This window comes from Apteryx mantelli, chromosome 8, assembly GCF_036417845.1.
Source record: "Apteryx mantelli isolate bAptMan1 chromosome 8, bAptMan1.hap1, whole genome shotgun sequence".
Classification (NCBI taxonomy): Eukaryota; Metazoa; Chordata; class Aves; order Apterygiformes; family Apterygidae; genus Apteryx; species Apteryx mantelli.
This window is the reverse complement of record NC_089985.1, coordinates 6,394,309-6,413,339: the sequence shown is the minus strand read 5'-3', so window position 1 is coordinate 6,413,339 and position 19,031 is coordinate 6,394,309. Positions and strand designations below refer to the sequence as shown.

Sequence of the window (19,031 nt, the reverse complement as noted above, 5' to 3'; positions counted from 1 at the left end):
TAGCCCCGCTTCACCTGGTGATGCACTCTGGCCACAGTATGTGCTGGAACGGGCTCAGGCCAGGTGCTATCAAATAGATGCCACCTATTTCTTGGAAGGGATTTCAAAATGCCAGAGAGACCATTAGTTGGATGAGCTGGGCAGGGCTTCAAAACCCTGAGAAAGAGAGTTCATTCTTCAATCTACTCAAGGTTTTATGTGGAAAGGGGTGCAAAGTCTAGCTGCTATTCTGTTTCAAAAAGCTCCCGTTATGTCCTAACTTACTCCGAAATGTGTTTTTGTGTCTTGCCCTGTTGTGTCAAGCAGAGACCTTGCAAAAGAGTGTGTTACATCAGAACCACAGAGCAGACGAATTAAAAATTCAGAATATTTGTGGCCAGAAACGTAGACCTCCTCATCTGAAAATTTTGAGTGTTGTTCACATGATCCCAGTGATGGGGATGAATATTTTATATAGAAGCATTTTAAATGATCCGTAGCTATTGGTCTCTCTAGCTGCAGTATTAAACAACCTGCCAAAGAACCACAGCAAGGCACCTCATACATTTGGCTTTATTTTCTGTGGCTGTGGGGCCATATTTAAAAGCACCTGAAAGCAAAATCAGTCTCGCTGGAACCAGTGGCACTTATTTGTGGACCAAGTCGCTTTTCAGTAGATGGATAGGTTATTTGTGATATAGACCTCTACCATATAGGCACCTGTTCAATTCCATGGACGTTCGTTCCTTATTGTTGGGTATGTAAAAATAATGGCTGTAGCGGTTATTTTATAAACTTTTCAAGTAGAAAGCCATATCACAAAACCATAAGAGACCATGGATAGCATTGCTAAAGCCAGCTCTCTTTGTGCTTTCTTCTGCCTAGTATGAAAACTCGTAAAACTCTTGCTGCCTGGGTTTACTTTTCAACGTGCTGGTGTGCTTGTGAAAAGCCTCGAAATTGTGAAACGCAAAGCAAGCCTAGATAAGCAATCCTGCATCTTGTTCAGCTCGTGCATGATAAATATGAAACAGTTTAGGCAGTTCTAATAATATATTTCTTTTAATGACAAGCCAGTGGCATGTGTCTAACCTCTCTCAGACGGACGCAAAGACTAATTTCCAAACTTTAACTGACAAACGTCATTCAAATGCTGGAGACCATTTAAAATGGCAAATTATTTCTGGAGACTTTTCACTGCATACCGGTGAAAATGATGAGATTGTCTGTAAAAAAAAATATTGCCTGTAAAATCATTGTGTGATTGTATGGTGTTTAACCTGTTCTCTCCTTCTGGAGGGAGAAGGGAAAGGAAAAAAAAAAAAAAAAAAAGCCCATGGATATATTAAACAGGAAGATAACCTCTCCCTGACAATCACTCCAATCACTCTTAATAATCAGCAAAAGCTTCACACTATCTAACTGATTTATGAACCGATAGCAAAAATGCTTAAAACTGGAAATAATTGTGTAATTAACTACTTGTAACTGCAAATTGAGAACCAAACCCTGCTCTCTTTGTATGTGTGCACAAGTATATCAGAGGTATGAACTGCTGTTCATACAGCAGTATGTATGAACAGCAGTCCAATATATATTGCTATGCTGCTGTTATACCCTCTGTACCAGAGGTATACACAAGTAAGTAAATTAAAGAAAATTTAGTCTTTCATAGGAGTAATGATGAGATGCTCATGGGGTGCCTAACATGCAGGTAGGGGTATGCATCTATTGGGATCTGCAAAAACGGAATTAGGAATGATACCTCTTATTTTATTGGCTTTTCTATTATTGTTATTTTTCTGATAAATGTGATGCTTACCTTCATTGGTTTTCTTAAAAGTCCCAGAGGAGCCTTTCGACTCTGCATTATTCAGAGTCTTCCTAAATTTATGCCCAAGTCTTACTCCTCCAGTGATGCTACTACTCAGTGTGTGCAAAGGAGGTTGAACATGCTGAACATTGTTCCCTGCTTGGTGAACTCAATGGGGATTCAGGCAGTATAAAAGGTGCATAAGTAACTGCTAAATAGGGCCATAAAATGGTAACAGCATTATTCAAATTATTTTCTGATGGGGGACAGATATTGTTTTTTATTTCAAAGGCAACAGGAGTTACTGACATTTCCTTCGCTTTGTCTAGAAGGTACTTACTGGACAAAAAAAAAAAGAAAAAGAAAAAGAAAAAAAATTAGGAAAACGACCTTTTATGAGGTGGGAAAAAAGAAAAAAACAAATAGTGTGATAAATGCCATCCAGTTCAAAACAAATTAATGAAATTGCACCTACATACCTTGCAACTGAATCTTATTTTCAGGACTCTGAACCAGAACAGAACTGACAGAATCTAGGTTGTCATAGTTACTGCAGCCAAGAGGACCAGTCCGCGTTTCTGTTACCTGATGGCAAGGGAATGGAAAACCATTTGCTGTGTTATTCAGAACAGACTGAGGAGTTCAGAAGTTTGTTTCATAAAGTTTCCCTTCAATTCAGCTGTCTGCGCGTTTCCGACTTAATTCATGTGAAACTGCTCCTTTTATTTACGCAAAGTATAATTGCAGATATTTTACCAGTACAGCAAGAGTGCTATTGCAAGGAATCCTTTAAAAGGCTTTACCAGGTCAATAGTCCAAAGACGATTTATTCTGTCATAGCTATGTGAATCAGAATGAGCTTAATAAATGTGGTTCGTTAGAAGGAGCACTGTGATTTTCCCTGACTTGTGCACATGGCAACTCCTTGCTGAAGTCACGAATAGATTTCTGCCTGCTCCTATATAGCACAGCAGGATGCAGGAATAAAAACCTCTATGAGCTGTGCTTATAAGGGTGGCAGGGAGGATATTTTTCACCTGGGAAAGGTCTAAAATAAGGTTAGGCATAAGGTTCTAGACGTTCTGCCTATTGCAACCACAGAATCCCAAACCACAGGACCAAAATACAACTGGATTTATCAAAACAGAATCACTGCAAATAGAGCTCTGGGTTAACATTTGAGCCTGGAGCTTAGTAACAGGCAGTGCATTAAATGAGCAGATAAAAAAAAAATGCAGAAAAGTGATTTATAGACTTCATGGGATATTACGGCTAATTTTAAAAGCGGCCAGAAAAGCATTATAAAAACAAGTTTCTCTTTTAAATGCTGCTGCGGGCCAAGAACGGGGTCTCATCCAGGTTCTCAGCGATGTAGCGCTGAGCTTTTCTGTGATGCCCAGAGGGCAGGCTGGCAGCGGCACAGCGGGCTGGGCAGCATCCCAGCCTTTTTTCCTTGCCTGGTGCAGGGAGCCAAGGAAAACCCCCAAACCCTTAGGACAGGTATACAAACACATCCCCACTCCTTTCCCCAGGCTGAATTGTAGAAAATTCATGCTTTTGTAGTTCTTTCTCCTTTAGTCCGAGATCAGGCAGAAAGACGATGGAGAAAGTAGGAGAAAAGTCATACGAGCAGAGCCATAGCAGGAAACGTTGGCCGTCGGGATGTCTTCCCAAACCCATTTGTCACCAAAATACAGCCAACTCCTCTATCATCCCCATCCAAAACTCTTCCCAGCCACTGTCCTCAGACTTCCCTACTGTCTTCCTTTTGGCGAGGTCGTGGACGTACTTGGCTTTCTTTACTAATTACGCCAGGGCCAGATTTACCCTGTCTTTCACTTAATTATCCTGAATCAGCACAGCAAGGCATCAGCTTTGGTGAGGACACTGCAGAAATGGCACCTTTGGTTAACCCAGGCAGCTTCAGCCCTTTCCTCCTCGCTCCCCAAATCAGCGGGCTGAAATTCTATTCTAAAAAAATCTCTTTTTTGTATAATATCCCAGGCCTGTATAAGAAATCTTAATCCATTTACAAGAATGAACAAGACAAGGAGTACAGGTACATTAAATAAGATAAACAGCCAGAAGACAACGAAAAATGGAGAGAGATTTTATGAGTTTTATCCTTGTTCTGAAAGAATATGCTCAGCACATATTTATGTATTTCCTCATTCCAACTTCCATTTATTATTATTTGTGCTTTTGATTTTTTTCAGTTGTTTGCCTATGGGGCATTGCAGCGTCCCAAAATTATTTGAAATGTAGAAACTGTATAGCCATTTTTACAATTCCCATTCATTTTCGTTTTTCTTATGCCTCCTGAGATAACAAAATAAGGAAGGTTAGTAAGTAATGGCAAAATTGTGGCCTCCCTTTTTGTTCATGCAGCTTCGTTCTTCATTCCAATGGTACAAGAGGCCTGTAGACGTTACCACTGTTTTTTTACAGAAGCGATAGGACTTGGTGTGTTTAGGTGTGGCAAAAAGCAGAATGGAAAACAATTAGAACTAAATGACTTTTCTTGCCTTCTTTTCTCAGGACAAGTCACATGAAACCACTGATTCAGGAAGAGGCGAGCCTAAGGGTCACAGCACTTGGAGCCTGCCCCTGAGCTGGTTCACTTGCCTCTTGCTTGGACATACACCTAATGCCAATGGTTTGGGCCAAAGTAAGCGGGGTCCAAGTTCTGACTATAAATACAGCAATAATTAAGGACCTGGTCTAAAACTTGATCTTTCCCTCAAATCTATATATTTGTGTTATGCATTTTACTTTCCCAAGAGCCCAGCCTTTCTCTGCCAACAGCTTTGCTCTGGTGTTCTTAGCTTCTGCATGCAAAATGCATTGCAAAAAGCAACACAGAAACTCATAGTCCCAATATACAACAAAGAAAGGGCAAACCCAATAAAAATCATCCAAACTCCAACCTTCTGTGGATGGCACTTCCAATCTGAGGTCAAAGGGAGGTGGTTATACATGTTCTTTTATAGCTGTGCAAATCCTACTTAGCAAAGGTTGCAATTTAGAAGAAAAATTTGAGTAGCTGATAAATGAAATGAGAGAGTATGTAAGAAAGGCTCAACTTCCTGACAAATTTTCAGATCAAGTGCCAGGATTTCATTTCTGGGTAACTCATTTTAATAACAAAGCTGACTACAGGGAAAACAAATGGTCCAAATGAATGAATTCTGGCTCGATCCTCCTGTTACTGAAATCGCCGATAATTTTGCATTTTCCTTCTGCGACAGGAAGAAGACTGCAATGACAGAAACAAAATTGGAAAGGGAATGTCACTTATTTAATTATCTTCCAAACACAGAAGTGTGATTAAATTCAGTCCCTAGATCACAGTGTGTCTGAAGGCACACAATAACATAAACCAAAAATGGGATAGGGAAAGGTAAGCTGTAAATGCAAAGCAAATGCTAAAATGCCGGCATAGCCCAGAAGTGATTGCAGATGAGCAAAAAGCATCATAACCACATGGGTTTTTCTGTAAGCGCCAGCCTCACAGTCCATAAAGAACACTAACTCACAGAGCAAAATACCACTGAAGAAAAGTTATTTAATAACCAAAACCCCCTAAGAACCAGTAACAAAATATGTGTAAAACCATCTGACATGAACCAGGCAGGCTATTCTCAAGTGCCTTGTTTTCAAAGATTATCACAGAGCAGGTTTCCCCAGGCAGCAGGGTTTTCAGTTCCCAGAAATAAACTATAACATTTGGCATTAATGAGACAAATGCCTACAGTTTTCAGTCAGTTAAAACTCATAACCATGGTGATAACGACCCGATTATAAGTGCACTGAGAACATACCTCCTAGCTCTTTAGCAGGGCTCAATTCCTGTGATATCAGTGGGTAGTATTTCCCTAGGAAACAGTGTGCTTTTTTTGTCCACGATAATTAAGCCTATAGAAGGCTTTCCTAATGAAAGGGAAATGTATTTCTGCAGAGATTTTGTTCCTGGTGTGCCTTTTCAAATGCACATAGTTAATATCCCTAACTACATGCCCATGCAGAGGTGGTGTGCTGTCTTGCATAAAGGACTGTCCTCTTCAGGAAGACTCTTTAAAGTATATATTTGGCTTCTGAAAAAGATAACTACGCCAACACAAAGGAGAATGAGACAATGCTAGTCACTTCAAAACAGGCAGCCACATTCAGATTTGAATAACCCTGCTTAATATTTTAAACATTCAAATAATGCTTTAGCAGCAACCTCGTCGTACTTGCATGATGCTACTCATGGAGAAAGGTCTCTTCAGAACGACTGGTGCAGATAGAAGAACGAGCAAAAATACGGAAGGAGAAGAAACCTGAGGCAAACAGTTTCTGGCAAAAAACAAAACTCGAGTGCTTTTATATTTTGGATGAATGTCTGGGGAAGAGAGAAAAATGCTACTTCTTACACAAGGAAGCTAATTAATGACCAGATCCTGCCGTTATCATTTACACTCAACAAATCCTTTCCACCATAAATCATTCAACAGAACTAGTAACATAGTGAGGGATATTGGCAGGGACTAATATAATCTGAAGTCCTCTTGTGTAATTACAAAATAATAGTGACCAGGGCTAAGAGTCACCCAGAACACAGCAGTCTCCATACTCCACTAGTGCTGCCCTGGGGCACAGATCATTTTGTGGTGGTAGGAAATGCTCTGTGAGAGGTGTGTGAGACCTACGGATGGGCTGCAAAACCATGCCTCTGTGTGGCCTCAATATCAAAAAAAAATGGGCACAAAGGACTGCCTGGGCTCATCTGGCTGGATGTCCTCACAGCACATGTTTTTCATCCTCCATTTCTCCTTAGGATTCTCCTGTACGACTCTCCTATCACCCTCTCCTTCAGGACTTGTCTTCAAGCCTGCTTCTCCACACATTGTCATGCCTGCACAGGCTGCAGTCATTTCATCTAAAAAAACCAAGTTGATCAAATGAGCAGGAACTACATGTACTTTTTATTTAGAAGTGGCTCCCCTGCTGACTTTCCTTTTTTTCCCCAAGTTCTCCAGCTTTTCTCAAAAGCGCTTTCGTTCAGCACCTTTCTTTGTAATGCAATGGTTGCTGCTCCACTGCCCTTCCTGTGTCATTGAGGATATTAAAAGACTTGCACTAATTAGTGCATCATTAAAGTAAAGTAAACCTTCTTAATGTTCCAAACACTGTCACTTGTCATGCCACCAGCTAGATGAACGTTTCTGAAGGAGACAGAGATAAACCAACATCACTCAATGTCATGGGTTGGATCAATGTTTTAACATGGGGTTTTTTTTGGTGATTGCTATCATTTTAAACAAATACCTCATAGGCATGTAACATTTTCCACCAGTAGTGTTGATACAATAGGACTGACTTCTTAATTTGAGGAGTCCACTAACCCAGGAGAAACAGAATCACTCCCATCATATTTTCCTATTGTCTGCGGTTATAAGGTGTAACAGAAACAGCAAACCTGATATCTTTGCAAATGAAATAAAGTGCAAAATTTCCATTAACTTCAGTAGAAGTGAAATAAGAACTTTTTTTAAAGCTTTTGAGCAAGGAGATGACTTTTGGTTCTATTTGAATGCAATGACAAAGCTTCCCCAGAGATCTGTGTTGTCCCTTCCTTCCCCATACTTTGTTTCTTCACTCTAAGGAATAAGCTCTGAGCTAGATGACTGCATTACAGCACCAGTAAAACTGGAAGGTATTATCCGCACATTAGGCATTGCCTGCCTAGGCAATCAAAATATTTTTGGAATTGGAAAGGAACTCAGACTACCTTAATTTTACTGTGTTGTTACATTCTTAAAATAAGATTTACCCCAGTCAAAATCAATGGGCAGGTTCCCCGGAACGGAGGCTATCGGAAAAAAGCAGCACCTCTACTATCCTTATATGCAGAAATAAAGGCTTGAATCTGCTTTCTAAAGGGAATGAGGGTAGGCATTTTCCCTGAAGGAACAAGTTCTCTCTCTTAACTAGCCTTGAGCAATGTGTGACAGCGAAGTTCTCTTATGAAGAAATAATGGACTTCTTAGTGAAGAAGTAATAAAAGCTGAGTATTTTGTTTCAGTTTATATTTAGATACTTCTGCTTGCCTGGTCTTAGTCACTTAAATGAATACTAATATTACTTTTTCACAACTTTTATTGCCTAAAGAGACAGCTGAGCAGTGAACAATAAATGAAACCTATATATTTTGGTTAAAAGATAGAATTAGAAACAAAGAGGACAGCACAGATACAAATTAAAATAATATTTCATGTGCATAAAAAACTCAGGGTATCTGCAGAAAACAAAAGCAAAGCAGCCCACTAAAACAAAGCCCCTTTAACAGCCCTCCATTCTTTTCCATGCATAATTCCATTACCATATAATGGACAAAAAACTAGAAAGAAATCTTAGGGCGCATTTAGCCCAACTGCAAAATCCCAGCTCTTCACAGTCCCCATGTAAGGACTTCCCAAGAGTTTTCAATAAAAGATTTATATCTTCATGGCTTGGTTTTAAACATGCAGTCCTTTGCTACTGGGATTTTTCACTGCTTCCCCCTTAGTTGTAAGAAGACAGCACAATTTGGCCCTATATAAGAATCATAGCTAACATTAGTCACAGTAATACTGTAGCTGGATGGAAAATCATTTTCTGAGGTTGGGAAAGGGTGAAAAAGAAAGTCCTTCCTGAATCAGAATGCGAAGTCAAAATCTTCCATTTTTTTGTGAAAAACAGCAGGAAAAAGAAGGTCTAGATGAATATAAGCACTGGCTTTGGTTAATTTGGAAGCATTTTGCCTTGACTGCTTATTTTTAAAAAATTATAAATACATTGCATTTTAAGAGAAATAAAAAAAAAGTGTTAGAAACATTTATATTAGGTTATTTGACAAAAAGCTCATCTGTACACACATGGAGGAGCACAGGGAACAGCAATTCCCAGTCCTAACAATTTAAGTACTAAAGGTTAACATTAGGACTTAAAACAGAAATATCATAAAAAGGATTAAAAGCATTTAAGCTCAAACAAACAAACAAACAAACAAAAAACCAAAGTGATATGAGCAGAAGTTAATTAGGATCTGGATTTTCCAGGGAGAACCTAACTATGATTAAACCTTTCTCTGCAAGTCTAAAACTTAGCTGCGATCTCTTCTGTGTTGTCTCGGAAGATTTACCAATTGGAACTGTTTCCATATCTTGTACTTCTTTTCCTGGAATTCATCTAAATTACAGTTTCATTTATGCTGTCCATATCACTAAAATTCCTAATGCACCCTGGGTTGTTTTGGGGAACTTACTTTTAGGTTGCATCCTGATTGCTTCCTGCCCATTTTATCCCATCTTGTAGAAGATTAACTCATTTGCCCTTTCTGTCTCATCGGTACCGCCAGCTCTCATTTTACATTTTTACAAAACTCTAATTTTTTTTATGTTACCATTTGTAGACATTTTCCTGCATATTTGAAGACCTAATCACAGAGTTAATAATGGCAACTGATCTATAATTTCATCATTAAATCTCTATCAGACCTTCAAACCAAGCAGAGATGCTTGGCTAAATTCGTCATAGGAAACAAAAGCAACTTTATCCTGAAGCTTTCATCTTCTCTTCGTAGTAGTGTGCGTGGATGCCTACCCAGCATTAGATGGATAGTTTATGTGTATTGCTTTATAACTCTGCTTGTTTATGCTGCTCCGGTCATACTGTGTAGTTTCATCTGTGGCGAAAGCAAATCTTCAGCCTTTGATCCCCGTGAACTTATAAAAAGACACATGAAGAACACTTGAGACTGGAATACGATTTTAAATCATGCTGCAGTAGAGATATACGTCATGCACCGTGCCTAGCTCCAGATTACACCATTATTACACCAAATAGGCCAATAGGATTGGGAAACTTGTTACAAGAGACCCAGGATTCAAAAATCAAATCTCTGGTGTTTATCTTTTAAACAAAACCAATGTGTTGCTTGTCAAGTATTGTCTCATAGGAAAGAAGAGCTACAAATATTTATCTGCAGTAGTACTTAAAAGTCCGATCAAGGATCAATGCTGGAATTAGCTACAGAATAGTGAAACGCAAAGGTCTCGGTGTTTAATCCCAAGAAACAGTGCTGAATCTGTTCTGAAGCCTGCACAAGTTTGCCAATGTTTTCTAAATCCTTTAAGTGAACTAAAGGACCAAAGTCTATAAGCAAAATTGATGTAAGTGCTCAGAAACCCAATGCTCATTGTGAGACTCGGTGCTTACTTTGATAAATGTGATTTTATACCATCTAAGCAATTTTGAAGCTTTTACTTTTAAAATTGGCCAGTGAGATTTGCACAAGATGTAGGAAATCTCAGCAGTGTTCTGGCTCACCACCATCCAGGATACTCCTGAGTTATTTTTTGGGATGAACATTATGGAAACATTTCCGGGCCTATGTGCAATAGTTTCAGCTGCAGTGGTTGGAAAAGAATAAAATTTGGCCTCACTTGCTATGCTTAATCTTCATACGGAAATTGCCTGTAGCAAGGACTTTTTCCCACAGTATTCCTCTTCCTGTTTCTATTCTGGCTGCCAACCCTTGGGCAGAACCACCTGCATTGACGGGATCGTTTCAGACCGAAGAAGCAGTTGAGGAAGCAGCAGGGAAGAGCTCCTGGGAAAGGATGAGGTTTATTTGGGCTCTCCACTTGCTATGTTAGGTCAGCTTGCTGCAAGCCTGATGGGAGGGTAAGCACACCGAACCGCTCTCTTCCCTGAGGCTAAATTTGATTAAGATACAAAGATTCATGCAGTTCTAGCTAGGACTCTCTACTATGAACCAAACAATATTTTTTCAATCAGTTGTTATATATGTAATTAAAAATGACTTTTCAAATTTTTTTTACAGAGAACTCACTGCTGCAATAATGAGCAGTATTCTAGATTAAAAAAAGGTATTGGGAAAGGCAAGGCAAAGGAGAGAAACAAATTTGTAAGGGAAGAACCATATAAAAGAAAAGTGGTTAGTTAAATAAACCAACCATGAAGTCTGCAAAAACAAAATAGTTTTTAAAAACAGAATAAATTCTCCTTTTTTCCCCCCTCTGAGACCTAATGTATTCCAGCAAATTGTATCACCTTTCTGCTATGTCTCAGGAAGGAGGAGGCCCGAACTCAGGTTTGCCAGTTAGCCGAAATTTATGGGAAATGAGAGTTGGTAGTTATGTTCAGTACAAGGTCTGATCTTCCCGATTTAGTCCGTCAGGCAGCAAAGGAAAGATATACCCAAATACCCAAAGGTTAAGTGAAGAATCTTCTAGCATCGTAAAGACTGAGATGTTTTTGGTTATGCCCAACCTGAAATATAGAGACTTTTGATGTCAAATGCTCACTAGTCCGTAGACAGTAGAAACTCTTTAGTGAATGAGGACCAGGTAGGAGTTAGATACTCGGTTGTATTTTGCACTGTACTCCTCAAAGTTTTAACGAACAAAACACACAAAAAAAATATTGTAAAGGAAAAGTGAGCAAATCTGCTACCTCAGGAGGTAAGAAAGAAACTTTAAATCAGAGTTTAGTTCTTTACTCTAAAGAATACAAGTAAAACTGGATTCATAATTTTTCTAAGTTTGACTAAATCAGCAGAATACTCATAACTGTAAATATATCAAACGCTACTGAAGTACCTTTGTAAACTTAGAGTAATGAAGGACTGTTACAAAGCAGAAACACAAAGAATTCAAACAAAAAAGCCTTCATGAGAAGCAGGAATTACAGCTTGATGGAAACTGCCCAGGGACTTCCCCAAATCCTTTATTTTCAGCAAGGGAGGCCAGATCCACCATGTGGGTTTCCATATTCTTTGCAGGTGAAAATCTCTCTGACACATGGCAGTAAGACTGTCTCATTAAACTCAATTGCCAGACCTTAACTTGTTCATCATCTATAAAGGTTCATGAATGAAAAGCCGACTACTCTTTAGAAAGTTTCGGGTGACAATTGAGCAATTCTGGATATCCTCATTTCATGAAACAGAGAAAAATAAAAAAATTTTAACATGCAGAAGACTGCTCTTAGAATTAGGTCCAAGGGGCAATGTCATCTAGACAGAGTGCTGTGCTTAGCTGGGAAATCCTTGAAAGCATCCTGATTTGTGGCAGTAAAAAGTCCTATCAAATAGGCTTATGAAGGCCTGTCCACTAGGCCATACATGAATCTGTCATATTATGGATCTTACGTTAAAGTGGTTTTTTTTTTTCCAAAAAATATATAGAATAGAGAGTTTTGTCCAAATGCTTGCTGTAATCATTTCTTTCTGGACCTGACATAAGACTACATCAAGGGCAAAGAATGATGTATCATAAAGACAAGTGCATTTCTTCAACCAAAAAAACAGAAAAAGAGCAAGCTAGAGTGTTCCTACTAGCACGAGGATCTGGGAAAGAGGGAAGTTCAAAAAAAAAAAGGGGGGGGGGAGAAACGAGAAGAGACTAACATTTATTATCAGTACTGCAGAGTCCCAGGGAAGTGGACTTTGGTCCGTTCAGAAATGAAGGGAACTATGCTACCTGGAGATCTTGATTTGTCTCCACGTAAGCGACCACCTAACTGAAATCAGAACATTTCTGGAGAGAGCTAATTATCTAGCTCCTTTCAAAATACATTCTGTGAAAAGCTTTTGTCATGAGTATTTGTTAATTTTTGAGATACTGGACACTGAGATACTGGATTTACATGTCTGCACAAAATCTTTGTATTCATCATTGGAGATTTCTTCTAGCCAGTTTTTATCTATTAGACCCTCTGGCTTGCCTGTAGAACATAAATCTCCTTTCTAAGCTATTATTCTGTCATAACAGTATATGACTTTTTTATATTGTACAGTATCTTAATTAACTTTCCTTATTGTCTTTTTAGCATTGTGAGTGCCAGATGCTGTGGAGTTTAACAGGTGAAATGCCTCGGTCATTCACCTCATGAAAGAACAGCTAGATGCCTTACACTTCTGTTTCCGTCATAATATATCAACTCCTCTCCAGGAGATTATTTTTAATAGATTACCCTTTATGGCCAAACAGAGACATACGGAGCTACCTTTACTGTCATAAAGCAAATCTTACCGAGGGAAGTTGCAAACATGACAGAATTAAACCTCACAGCTTATTATTAGATAAGTGAATGCTGTAATCACCGTTTTAATTATGGAGGGACTAAGGCACGGAGAACTTTTGAGTGACTTGTTCAAGGTCGTGGAAAGGCTCTTTGGGGCAGTTAGGAGTAGAGCTCAGCATGCCAGACTGTACACTGACATCTCTTCATATCCTACTACAGTGTCTCTGATGGTAAAATATTTATGGAAGGTTAGATGCATATGACAAACTTCCAAATTCATCACGTAGTTTTAAACCTTCTGACGAGGTGAAGAAGTGCAACAGAGACTTTAGTAAATTGTCCTTTTCTTCTGCAGTGTAACGCAAGAATCATTCTAATGAAAGAGGACAATCTCAGGAACATGTGAGAAGTCTCCAGAAAGCCTTTGAAGCCTTTTCTTTCAAACTGATGCTAAAGATGAACTGAGAAAACCTGCATGAAGATAAAAATCTCCTGCAAAGGATTCGAACATCTCATAAACGAGAACTCGGTGTCAAGCACTGATGGACACTTAGGAAGGACTTCCATGAGCGCTGGAGGAAATCTTGAGCACTTCACTGGGAGAGGAGCAATCTCTGAACTTTTCTTTTGGCACTTGGCTTCTCTGGTGTGGTTTGCAATGAAGTTAGAAGCTGGGGTTTATGCCACCTCAATTTGCTACCATCAGAATAATGTGGCTGGGACTCAACACTGTGAGGGCCGATTTGTAACTGCAAGTCAAGCAGTAGAGAAAAGTTGACTCTAGCAAATGAAGTATTTCTGTAAAATAAAAAAATCATTGGACATGACCACTGACTGGCTGGTTTTCTTAACTTGCTCACTTTTTTTTTTCTTAAGGAAAGCACGTAAAAGAAATGCGGTAAACCCATTCAGAAAGAATCATCTTCCTCAGAGAGTGTGTTAGACCAACTCTGGACTCTTCTTTGTAAGGCCTGGTTTGGCACAGGGAAGGATGTTAGGGCAAACATTTTGGGCTTGGGTTGCAGGTAGGAAAGCTTCTTTACTTGATGCCTTTGAAATGAGGGAGAATTTCAATGAAATCAGTCTTAGGCTTTCACTGGAGCTACATTACATCTTCCACTGCACCGGTGACATGCTTCCTGCTGTGAAGGTGATTATGTGTATGTGCTTAATATAAGGTCTATATAGGCGGATCACCAGTTAGACAGCATACATAATGAACAACGCAATGAAAATCTATTTCTGTATTTAGAATGACCATAAATAACATGCCTTTTTATTTTATTTTTTTCCTGTCACATATTTCCACATTAAAAATTTCATAGCCACGTAAAAAGCCATAATGGAAATCGAAATATGAGGATTATAACACTGGGACAAAAATCATAACTGTGGTAACAAAAAATGAAATATGATACATGAGATGAAGTTGGTGGAATCAAAAATTTTTAGTGTTGACACCCCAAAATCTTATTTCCTTTTCACAATCTGAATTATTTTGAAAGCCTAACTGAAAAATACTTAGCAGGAAAAAATATTTTTATTCAATTTGCTCATTTTAGAAGAAACTCAACTAGGTTTTTTTAAGTGTAAGCCAAAACACAAACCAAAACAAAGCATTCTTGTTCTCTATGTCTTTCCAACGACATTCAGCAAATTGAGACTACTTCCTTGCAGCAAAAGTAAACCTATATTAAAAATCAAAATGCATAGGTCCTCTTGTATATCACATAAAATAAAAGAAAAGCAGACCCATACATTTTATCATTATACTTTAATTGAGGATATAAATTGCTATGCTTGAAGTAACATAGGATATTTATTTCTTACAATGATACGCATGATTCAGTATCACTGTGAATGTCATATTTCTAACGGAGAACCAGATTCTGAATAAAGTCTACTTAAATAGACTAAAATATGTTGAAAGGAAAATTATTAATGAGCCTCCTCAAACCATCTTCTCTATTATCTGCAGCATTTTATCATCCCTTTTTCTTACATATTAAGGATTTCATGAGAAGTCAAAGGAAAAACATGGAAATCTCTTTCATTTTCAGTTCTCTAGGTACTCCTGGAGAAAATACAATTATTTTCCCTCAGAAATCTGCATACTAGGTAGGAGATTGTATACCAGTAGTATTTAGTGGTATTATTGTAACTGTTGTAATTGCTTGAAAATTATGAACTAGTATGACTATGATACTACAGATGTGTCTTAATTTTTTTATTATTATTATTTTACTTTTTCAGGGGAAAAAAAAGAGGAAAAACACTGCATTTATACCCAAAGAACATGAAATGTCTTAACCATTCCCTGGGAATGAGAGGAGAATAATGAAGAATGGCTTGATAAATTAGGAAGATGATGGCTGAGGTGGAATGGAGAAAGCCTTGATATCAATGGTATGTGTGCAGAGAAAATCCATTGATTTCAGTGGGGCTTATTCCTCATATAAGGTCAGGATCTCACCATGCAAGATGAAAAATACCTTTACTGTCAGCTATGACAATAGAGTCTGTAAGACAGTGATGAAAATGCCATTGTTTCAGATATTTAAGATCTGAAAACACACTATAGGGATCACTAAATACTATAGAAAGTGTCCTGGATGAGTAAAGAGATCTTTCCTAACCTCAGCTTCTGCATATATCGCCCTGATAAGCATTGGTTTATTAGAGCTTGTGCTATAGTTTTAGAGCCTGCCGGAAATGTAGATCCTGCTGAAGTACTGCGTGAGGTCCTATAAGTAGAAATAACTGAAATAACTCCCAGAGTTACTTGCCTTTAAAGGATTTAAACATGAAGGATATTTCCAGGGGTGTTTTGTAGCACTAAATTAATAGAATGGAGATTAATTACAATGTATAACAGCAAAACCCATGAAAATGTATGAAGGGTATAATTTCTATATGGAAAAGTAATAGAAGTACTAAAGTGGTTCAACAGGCTGTTATTATTCTCTTAGCTTATTGCTTCCGACTCTGAGTCTCTGTTACCCTGGGATATCCTTCCCAAGCTGACCTTTGTGTTCATATACGTTCTTGATATGTGTTGTCTCTTATTTCTTAGAGTTCAGAGATAGGGAAATGTTCTCCTAATTTTATACTCCTTGTGTGACATTTTCTGACCTGCTCACAGCCTGTAGCTGTCAATTAGAGTAGCAGACATTAAGACCGCTGAAGTATACGTTTCTCAGCCCATGCACAAACCGCTGCACAGCCAGAATAAAGACTAAATTAAAAGCCATGAAAATAAGAAGGCCCCAAATTGGTGCTGCAGTGCTCTGCTCTAGCTGTATTGCCCAAAGCGCTCTTTGTGGATCTCACAGTATTAAAGCCTTCCTCCCTTTTCTGGGTGGGTTTACTTTGGCTCCACATCGTAAGGGAAGAAAAATAAAATGGCATATGAAACATTTAAGGAAACTTCAGTATGAATTATTTCTAGGTTTTTGACAACTGTGATGGCAGCAGCTGTGTGAAAGATGCTAAGGTCTCTTGTTTACACATGTATATTTTTGGCCTGCATAGAGCTTGGATTTTTTTTAATTTATTTTTTATTCCTCCTTCTCCTCTTTTAACTAATCTACATAATCAATATAAAAAAAAACCCAACAACCCTTCAATTTCTTATGGTTTCTCATGACTTATGGTCTATCCTTGGGTTGTTTTTTTTTTTTTTTTAAGAATGCAGAATATTTATCTAACCTCTTTCCAAACTGCGCATCCTCGCATCTCTATTATGTGCTATTTTGCAGCTCTGAAAGCATTTCATGCTGTGTTACCAACTAGCTGGAGACGTTATAACTTCTTGCACTCATTACTCCTCTATGCACATTGCTGAAAATATAATGAGACGGTGCAGCCTATATTAGAGGCTGCTAAAGCGCATCCTTTTACAAGTGTCATGTTGCAGCTGCTGTGATGTATTGTGTCAATTATGCTGCTGAGCATGCATTCTGAGCGTGTTTAGTAAAACACGGTATTGCATTAACTTACTGGTACTTTTTTTTCCCCCCTCTTGCTCTTTAGAATAGCGAGGACCAGATTCTCAAAGGAATTATGCTGTTTTACACCAGACCTGACCTCTGCATTAACTTTTAGGAAAGGAGCCCCGGAGTTTCTATTTAATTAGAACCCTAGTGTCCAAATGAATTAAGGTTGGTTTTAATTCACATCACCTTAAATTCTTGAATACGATATGGCAATAAATCCCTAACCTTTACATTTGATGCATTCCTAGAATTAGTTAACAGCCCACACATACCAGTCACAACATTTTGTTAAACCTATGATGGATTTGATCCAAGGATCTCCAATTGCCTCCCACCATAAACATACAAAGCCTCATTCTGCAAGTCAAAATTCAAAAGAACTCCAATTTTCTAATGAGACAAATGGGAATTCTGTTCTATTACTGATGTAGCAGTGTTAGCACACAGTCTCTGTACCATGCCTCATGGCATGGTTCAACCAGGCTCAAAGGGCATAACATCAACAGTTTGATCTCAGCTGACTAAAGTTGCCTATCCAAAATGTAAATTTGGATAGGTCTGAGATTACTGAAAGACTCTGAGGCACTAGGTGATGCCCAGAATGTAAAAGAAGTTAGATGCCTAACAGCAGGTCCCAGGTGCTTTGGTAAGATTAGGTAATAATCCAAAATTAAACCTCAAAATCCCTACCTAGCCATATAAACAGCTGAGCTGATTTTGTGAAGCTTCTAATAGTGACTGAGATTTTCAAGGTAGCCTGCAAAAGTATTCAATTCCTACTGAAATTTCATGGGAGTTTCCTTGTATAAAGATAAAAGATCTGGGAAAACAAATCACATGTATTTCCTGAAAATCTTAATTTTTAACTCCCCCTTTTGAAAAATATCAGACTTTAGTGTTATCCAGAGGCAGCCTGATCCTCCAAGGTGGTGAACGACTTGCAATTTCAGTACAGACCTGAAAAATGCTTGCTCTTGAAGATCCATATTGCAGCTTTCTGTTGAGACGCTCAAGTAACGTGACCACCCTTGCACAATGGGGAAGAAGCAAATTTCTGATGAGGGCCAATACCTTTTGCCTTTCAGTTCCCTACTGCGTTTAATTAAGCTCACGCTTGCTATTTAATTTCAATGAGTCACAGATATCTGATATGCCAAGTGTCTTTCCAGCTCGGTATTTCTAAATGTGACTTTACAACTTAAAGCTCTTCCTGGGCACAAACTTCTGAGGATCCCACATTTCAGTGATTTGCAAGGTTTCTCAGCTATGCAGTCTTAAATCCCATCCGCAAACTGAAGGAGGAAAATGGGAGCGAGAAATGTGCCACATCTGGACTTCCAAAGCTTCAAAAATTTGCCTGTTCATGCAAAACTGTGGAAATTAGCTACATTTAGAATCTGCCAGAAATCTGACAAAGCACAGGTCTTCAGTTTTCAGAATTTCTTCTTTTGATTACAGCAATTATGTGAATTCACAGAAAAACGCATTCAAATATGAGGTATGAAAGAAAAAAAATGAAGCAAGCAAGCTTTTTCAGACAAAACAAAAAAAAATTGTCTGGGTTTCAGTCTGAGTTTTGAGCGAGGAGCTAATTTCATTACCCTTAAGTTTCCTCGCTGACAGCTCACCATGAGTCATTCATGGGTTAATTATAGATAATCAAATATATTTACCATCACAATAGAGTCCTGTTCCTATATACTATTTGTAATCTAAAGTTTTCAGAGGCAGCAAAAGGGCTTAAATCTCTCATAGCAAAAAAAACAAAGTGTGTTGGGGGAAGAAAAAAACAAATTGCACAATAAAATTTAATTGAAATTAGAGGACAGATTCTCAAGGATGGTTATTCATTCCCACTCAGATGGAATAAATGGGCTGTAATCTGGCTGTGAATAGCTGGTGGAAAATTCAATTTATGCATCTGTTTTTCTGTTCCCTCCTGTTCTTTTGTTGCACGGGAGTTGTCCCACAGCTGTTGTACCCTAAGATAATGCCAAGACTGCATTCACCTGCCCCAGGTCCCTGAAACATTTTCCCTTGAAAGAAGATCTATTCTGGCATGGAAGTGCATATCCTCCAAAATATGACTGCCGTAACTTCTTCATTTTATTAAACAAATAACAAAAGTGTTCTAACAGCCTAGCATAACTGTGTTTATCCCTTTGCGGAAC

The 19,031-nt window shown here is 38.4% G+C and overlaps 1 protein-coding gene across 1 annotated transcript in view; it reads right to left on the bottom strand.

The window, feature by feature from the left end:
- Positions 1–19,031, bottom strand: part of BRINP3 (BMP/retinoic acid inducible neural specific 3) — a 191,635-nt gene that overhangs the window by 57,531 nt on the left and 115,073 nt on the right. Inside the window, exon 4 of the mRNA XM_013960174.2 lies at positions 2,272–2,377. Coding sequence (XP_013815628.1) covers positions 2,272–2,377 — 106 coding nt within the window. The remainder of the gene's footprint in view (positions 1–2,271; positions 2,378–19,031) is intronic.